Source organism: Aplysia californica, unplaced genomic scaffold (assembly GCF_000002075.1).
Source record: "Aplysia californica isolate F4 #8 unplaced genomic scaffold, AplCal3.0 scaffold00213, whole genome shotgun sequence".
NCBI lineage: Eukaryota > Metazoa > Mollusca > Gastropoda > Aplysiida > Aplysiidae > Aplysia > Aplysia californica.
The window spans coordinates 538,850-546,190 of NW_004797483.1; the positions used below are offsets into that span (position 1 = coordinate 538,850).

The following is a 7,341-nucleotide window of genomic DNA, read 5'->3' on the forward strand; positions in this document are numbered from 1 at the left end:
TTATTATTACATTGTTTGTATTATTATCGTGCACTCTAACTCCCCGAAAGCTACCACTCCACACATCCTTCTATTTTATTTTTGTTTTGTATTTCCTCAGAACCAAATCTCGTCAAATCTCACACATAGAATCAAGTACTCCGAGACCCTGAGTCCAGCCTAAGCGGTAAGTGATACCAAGATGGCTGCCGTTCGACCGACCTTGTCCTACAGGGCCATGGCGATACCGTTACTCCTGTGTGTCGTCTGCTTCATGTCTTTCTGCCCGTCTGCAATCCTCGCTGAGGACGACGCTTCAACGGTCAAGGCCACGAGTCCGGCTGACGTCACGGACTCGGCTGAGTCTCGAGAGAAGCGGGCGAGCAACTTCGTGCGGATCGGTCGCCCTAGCAGTTTTGTCCGGATCGGGAAAGATGTTGGAGGAGACGGGAGCTTTGACGAGAACGACGCTGGCCAGCAGGACTATCTGAGAGACGACCCTTACGCTGATGAGATGGAAAAGAAGGCGTCTAGCTTTGTGAGGATAGGACGAGGAAGCAACCTACCTCTACACAGATTCATCCGAATTGGCAGGATGTCTGACTACGGAAGTTACGTAGATGACCACTATAACCGGATGTATGGGGACGAGCCCGAAGCAGAAAAACGAAAGTCTCACTTCGTCAGAATCGGCAAACGGCCGTCCAGCTTCGTCCGTATTGGCAGATCAGGTGACGAGGTTTACGATGACGCCAGTGAGGACCAGTACGACAACAAACGCGCGTCTAGTTTTGTGAGGATCGGGAAAACCCCCGTTGACCAACTGGCCTCGCTCAAAGACGCCATCAAACGCGCATCTCACTTCGTCAGAATCGGCAAGGCTCCCTCAAATTTTGTGAGAATTGGCAGAAATCCTTCGAGCTTTGTTCGTATTGGCCGCAACCCTTCCAGTTTTGTCCGCATCGGCAAGTCAGAATTGCCTGATGACGAAGATTTTGCGGAAAAGAGAGCCAGCAGTTTCGTCCGTATTGGCAAAAACATCGGGTACGATCTTGGAAGCTCTCTCGGCTATGATGATCTCAGCCCCGCAGATTTCAACAGCCAAGACATGCTCAAACGCGCCTCTAGTTTTGTCAGAATCGGAAAGTCCGGTGACGGGGAGGATAAGAGAGCGTCCAGCTTCGTCAGAATTGGAAAGTCCGGGGACAATTCCGGCCCTCATCTCAGCGTAGACGGCACGGACGACGGTCAGAAGCGAGCCTCAAGCTTTGTCCGGATCGGGAAATCGGGCATGGACAACGCAGCTGATGGCGAAGGTGCACTGTCTTCCGACAAGAGGGCCTCAAACTTCGTGCGAATCGGCAAAGCTTTGTCATCTCCAGGGGCACCGGCACAACCGTCGTCCGTTGGGTCGTCATCCTCAATGTCTTCTCTATCCTCGCCCTCATCTTCATCTTCACATTCCGACTCATCATCGTCTGAAGAAAGCCTAGGGGACGGTGTTCTTTTTGATGACGATAAGCCGATCAGCGTGGCGAGCAGAGCGCATGCGTTTGTCAGAATAGGGAAAATCCCATCCTCCGCTTTTGTCCGCATCGGCAAGAACTCTGACGTCATGGTGGAGCCCGCTCTCGGGCGCAGGGCAGGGTACCGGCGGGGATCCAGGGGCGGACAATCCTCTTTTGTCCGGATAGGGAAGTAACTGCTTCCTACGTCCTACACAGTACACAAGAATCCCAACGCTTGCTCGATACGTCTTTTTGATTATTGATGTTACCAATTAAGACTCTGAAAATGGGTTGGTTGGGGGTGAAAAGAGGGTGTGGTGAGAGGGATGTTTACAAATTCATTAGCATCAACAGAAGAAGCGCATATAATGTTGTCAATGTTTTACTCACTGTCCACGTCTTTGCTCTTTCTTGTATTTGTACAAACATCTCAAGTAAACAAGATCTTATGCTCTGTCACCACATTTTGAATTCCATCATGACAGAATCCAGTCTGTAAATGATTATGTACAACTTCCAATGCTGTTTAGAGGACGAAAAGGGTGTATTATAGTGCAAATATTATATTAAAGAAAATAATGCATAACTTGTGGTCTTCTACATTCGTGCAATGTTATCAGTAGTAACCCCTGCTCTGTTCCTCAAAACCTATTTACCGCTTTTAATCCCTGTCAGTTTTATATTATCTAAAATAGTCTCTATGAAATGAGGAGTCGGTATGTTCCTGCAGCAATAAGTCAGTGTGTGCCGTTTCGGTAATGTCTACGTCCCCTCGTGACATATGGCATCTCTTGGGATGCCGAGCAGCAGATCCGGCCGCCCTGGAGTTCAACTTTAAAAAGGCATCAGGTGATAGGGGGAGAAACTTGAGGCTGTAAGAGTGGTGCGCGGGAAACAAGGTTTTCCCTTTTTAACTTCTAAAAATAACACTTTTTAATGAAACACGCCGAGCTATATCTGGCGGCCTCGTTACCTGCAAATAAATTAATTGTTTCTGGTTCCTTTAGAAGTATCAGAATATGGACATATGTTTGCGTATAAACGTGCTTGTAAACACATTAGTGAACATACATTTACCGTCGACATAATATCAGCTCGCTTCTTTCTAAATAATGCAATATGTAGGCTAGTCTGGATACAAGAGCTTGCGACACAAACACACACTCACATTTCTACACGCACACAACGTAACACTCAGTGAGTTATTACTGTGGTGATAAAATTCACTTCAGCATACCACCTGATGATCTGGATAAGTCGAAATGTAAAGACATCCTCAAAACTTTAATAAACTTTCCAAAATCCTCAACGAGCCTGCCAATACTGTTTCCCTTGTTCTTAGAGTACAAGTGTATAAAACCGTTTTTTCGGCAGCACCACACTATAGACGTACACATTACGTATAAACGTGCTTGTGACCACGCCCATCCCCTGCCCTGGAACCCACCTAATAGGCACAAAAACCTGGACACAGAAAGAAATGACCTCATCAAATTCAACGTCAGAAGCGGTCTTAGTACATTGACGTATTGACAAAAAACAGAACGCCGCGCAAAGGACAAGTAACGCCGCACAGATTTGACACTCATTTAATCTTCCTGTCGGTGTGTTTTTTTTCCACCTCATTGAACTTGTCCATGCGATACTGCTATTTTGGTCTTGTCCAATACCCCCATCTCTTCATTTTAAATTGAGCTCGGTTCCACGTACTCAAGATCTGGAGATGTCCTTGGGAGGTCGAAATGAGGAGGAAGGATGCGAACATGGACCAAAAACTGAAGGGATGTTGGATGAAACGTGTGGAGGTGGAGCCGTTTTAAGCTGGGGCAGATTGAAGAAAGAAGGTGTTCCACAGATTCTTTTCTTGTTTTGGGGGAGTGAGTGGAAGCGGGGATTTTTTTTTTTATATTTGGGGGCAGGGGGAGGGTGCAAAGAGGAGTGTAGAGACTTGGTGTCTTAAGATCGAACATCCTGAACTGACGTTTCATAATGAGAGCCCGATAAAGCATTTTTAAACAATCCCGTTTGTTTCAGTCTTGTAGAATACGAAGGTGTAAAGAAAGAGTGACACTCCCTGAGTAAACATAAAGGTTCAAAGACCATTCACAAGAATACACGCTGCTGTTATATTCTATTACGGTACTTACTAAAGGCCCGCGAATAAGAAACATGCGCTATTATGTTATTTTCAAAATTATTCGTGCTTTATTTTAAGAAAGAGGAGGGTTGAAATGCTATTGAAACAAAAAGAATTACATGTACATGTATAAAAATATAAAAACGGAAACGGAGAAAGTGATTTTTTTTTCTCGATTTGCCTTTCCTGCTGCAGTCTAAGAGGAGATCAAAGATTCTCCTGTTATAAATGGTACCTATGTTCATAAGGTGTGTGGTGGGGACAAAAAAGGAGGGAAAAAATAATATTAACTATCATGCTATCATGTTATGAAGACGAAATGGAGAGCTCCGGGAAGGGGACGGGTGAGGTGAGGGAAGGAATCTTTTCAAATTTTCCCTCGTGTTACAAATAGTTAATCTGTGATGAAACAGAAACAAAATTATTTCCCTGGTAATGCTTTCGCTCGTTTTCTCCTAATGCTGTCTTGTCGCGTGTGCTTTTTGCTTTGTTTTGTGTCACTTTCTTTTTGGGATTGCAAAGGAAGGGGGGTTTGGGGGTGTGGGGTGCATTTAGCTTTGTTGTTGAGTTTCAGGAAATGTTATTTTAGTTGTCAAAGCATTCGTTTGTTGTTATTTGTCTGTTTGTTTTTTCTTGAGTCTGGGGAAAAGCATTATTACATTGTAAAATCAATAAAATTTACCGCTTGTACGCTTTTTCTCTTCTCGTCTCTCTCTCTCTCGCTCTTTTTCTCATTCTAAAATTCGACTTTATATTTCAAGACAAATGTACGCCTCAATATCCTCTTTCATTTGTGCTTTTAAAGAACCTTGAATATTATTGCTGCACGAAAATGTATGCCGTCTTTGGGAGGATAACGCAAACATTATTGTGTCTCAGCGGAAATAAAACTGCCAAAGTTCAACAAGAAAACGATTAGTAAAGGGAGTGGGGTCAGCTGCTAGGTCACGCTGATAAAACGTACAATGTGTTTCAAAAATGAAAAATGTATTGGTCTATTTAACGAAATCGTCAAATCTTCTCCTCTTCTCACCTTTGTTTTAATTTGGTTTTAGTCATGTCTTTTCCTCTCCTCTCTTCTTGTGTTTCGGGTTTGTTTGTCTTTTAACAAGATCAGCCCCCGGCTGTCGTTTCTTTTTCAGAGCATTATTGAACTTTGCTCCTCGCCAGTGTATTTTTCAATTCACATATTTATCTTTTCCTTTCGCACGTGTGTTGCTTCCCTTTTGTGTTTCACATTTCCTGTCGTTTGTCCTTAAGATCTGAGATAAAGACACTCCTCGGAAAACCCTTTAATTCCAAATGCCACTGAGATATGTGTGTTGACTTTGTCTGTCCTAGGCTACTAAATTATATCAGGGAGAGGGGACGAAGAGGGGTCAGGTGTTAACAAGCTTGAGTTACGTTTTTGAAATCGACTTTGCCTTCCCCCGCGTTCCTTAGACGATTAAATAAAACGTGAAGGCAGAGTAGAGGAAGCAGACGTGTAGTCAAACGTGATCCGATAGAACATGGACACCTTCGTCAGTTCCTTTGAAAAGTTGACATAATTTGGTTCCAGCTTTGCTTGCATCCAGTCAATGTCTCCAAAGTTTTAATTGCCGCCAGCCGTGATGTCACCACAGATCGTGGCCACGCCCATCCAGATGTCTGTTTGCTCCTTCGTGTCTGGGGACGAGTGGGACTTACGTGCTTTTTTCCCCAAAGCACATTGTGTTTCTCTCACTCTCCGTGCCCCAGATCCCGAGCCCTGCCCTCTTTTTTTTTTTTTTTTTTTTTTTTTTTTTTTTTGTAAAACCAAGAAGAGCTCACGACGCTACTGTTACCAAAGCCGATAAAATCGAATTACTCCCTGAATCCTCGAAACAATGTTTCACTATTACCCTTTTGTTCTTTCAAGTCCTAACTGAAATTGTTCTTGTTGTTTTGTTGGGGGGGGGGGGGGTTTGGGGGGTGGATTTGTTTGTTTATTTTTTTCCAGTGGCTTTGCTTATGAAAGTCTGTCAGCTTAATGTAGCCAACTAACCCAAAGAGGGGGATTGAAGAAAGACTCAGGACGTTAACTTTTTGTATTATGATGGAGCCAAAAACCATTTTGCCACATTCAGCGTATACCGTAGGAGCCGTGTACGGTGCAATAGGCGTATAAAGAGCATTTTTCTTTCTTAGTCGTACTTGTACAATGCAAGTGGAGATTGGTCATGTTCATGGTTACCTCTGCCGAAATGCGAAAATACAAACTGCTCTGAAAGAAAAAATAACAACATCTTCAATCAAAAGTCAAATTTATCTGTAATACCTTCGGGAGTTTAAACAGTTTTCAAAGTGACACACATCATATAATATGACATCCCCCTTAAAAAAACATGGAGGAAGTGGTTATCTTTGAACGATAGAATTATTATATCCTCTTACCATGAGGGTTAGGGTTAAAAGTTAGTGGACATTTTAAAATCGCATTGACACCAATACTTCATTTTTCTAGAAAGAAATAAAGGAATGGTAAGCTTCCAATATGTTAACAGAATACTGACAGGTCTAATGTGGTTTAGTGTAGAGAGATCAAGGAAACAGGGAACGAATCCCGGGTGTTCCTAGGAAGCTTTCAGCCTCAAGCAAAGCGTGACCGTCGCCATTGTCGCATGACTGAAACCTAACACGAGTTACAGGAGGCGGATCTCTCACGTCTCACACACTCCCCATGACGTCACAAAGTGGATGATAGGACTTTTTTGTACAATTCTCTGCTGTTGTTTTTCTGCCACGTCTTGTGTCCAGCTTCGCCATGTTTGGTATATTTATCTTTTCCAAAAGGCTATTCTATACAATTATGTGTGATAGGGTTACTGCGACATCTCATTTTAGCTTCGCCATGTTTGATCTTTTAATGGTTTTCCTCCTGTGTTTGTGTTGATGTGAAAACTGATTGCCATCTCCTTCTATGCCGCTTCGCCATGCAAACGATTTCCCTGACTGTGTGTTACATGTGTAATGGTAGAATTTGGGCTCTGCGAAAAGGCGGCCTTTGTTATGCATTTGGTAATTGGGAAAAACTATCTTCTCTTTTTTTTTTGATTGGTGAGGTTTTAGGTAATGAAAACGACTATGTTGAATCAAGCAATAAACTGTGGAAGTCAAACGAACTGCGCCTTTGTTTTATTTGTTGAATGTGAATGTTTTGCACCTCTTTTGACACAGTTTAGATCATTGAGAGGCCGACGACGTCGACCCTGGTTTTGTGGATTAATAATTCTGACCGAAAAAGTCATTCTCTATCAAAGTATCCACCCTTCCGCCAAGTTGCCATCACTAAGAAACGAACTCACGTCTGTTACATTCACAGCAGAGCTGGATCATTATGCCACAAATGCAAGTATTATCACAGAGACCAAAAAAAAAAAAGTAAGTGAAGTAGAATTTGGGCCCTGCGAAAAAGCGGCCTTTGTTATGCATTTCTATCTTCTCTTTTTGTTGTTGATTGGTTAGGTTTTAGATAATGAAAACGACTATGTTGAATCAAGCAATAAACTGTGGAAGTCAAACGAACTGCGCCATCATGTTGCGGAGGTGGAGGGTGAAAAAATAGAACAAGGAATAAAAAGGCAGCATCAGTATCGTACATTTTTAGTGGCATGCATGTGTGTTTACTCAAAAGCAAGCGCGCGTATGTATGTGCACGAGAGAGGGACACACACTTACACACTCACACACACACAC

At 43.1% G+C, this 7,341-nt stretch overlaps 1 protein-coding gene across 1 annotated transcript in view; it reads left to right on the forward strand.

Moving 5' to 3' along the window:
• LOC101851270 (myomodulin neuropeptides 1-like) overlaps window positions 1–6,767 on the forward strand; it is a 49,926-nt gene extending 43,159 nt beyond the window's left edge. The window contains exon 2 of the mRNA XM_005099434.3: window positions 101–6,767. Coding sequence (XP_005099491.1) covers window positions 182–1,681 — 1,500 coding nt within the window. The 5' untranslated portion in view covers window positions 101–181 and the 3' untranslated portion in view covers window positions 1,682–6,767. The remainder of the gene's footprint in view (window positions 1–100) is intronic.
• Window positions 6,768–7,341: the final 574 nt, after the last annotated feature.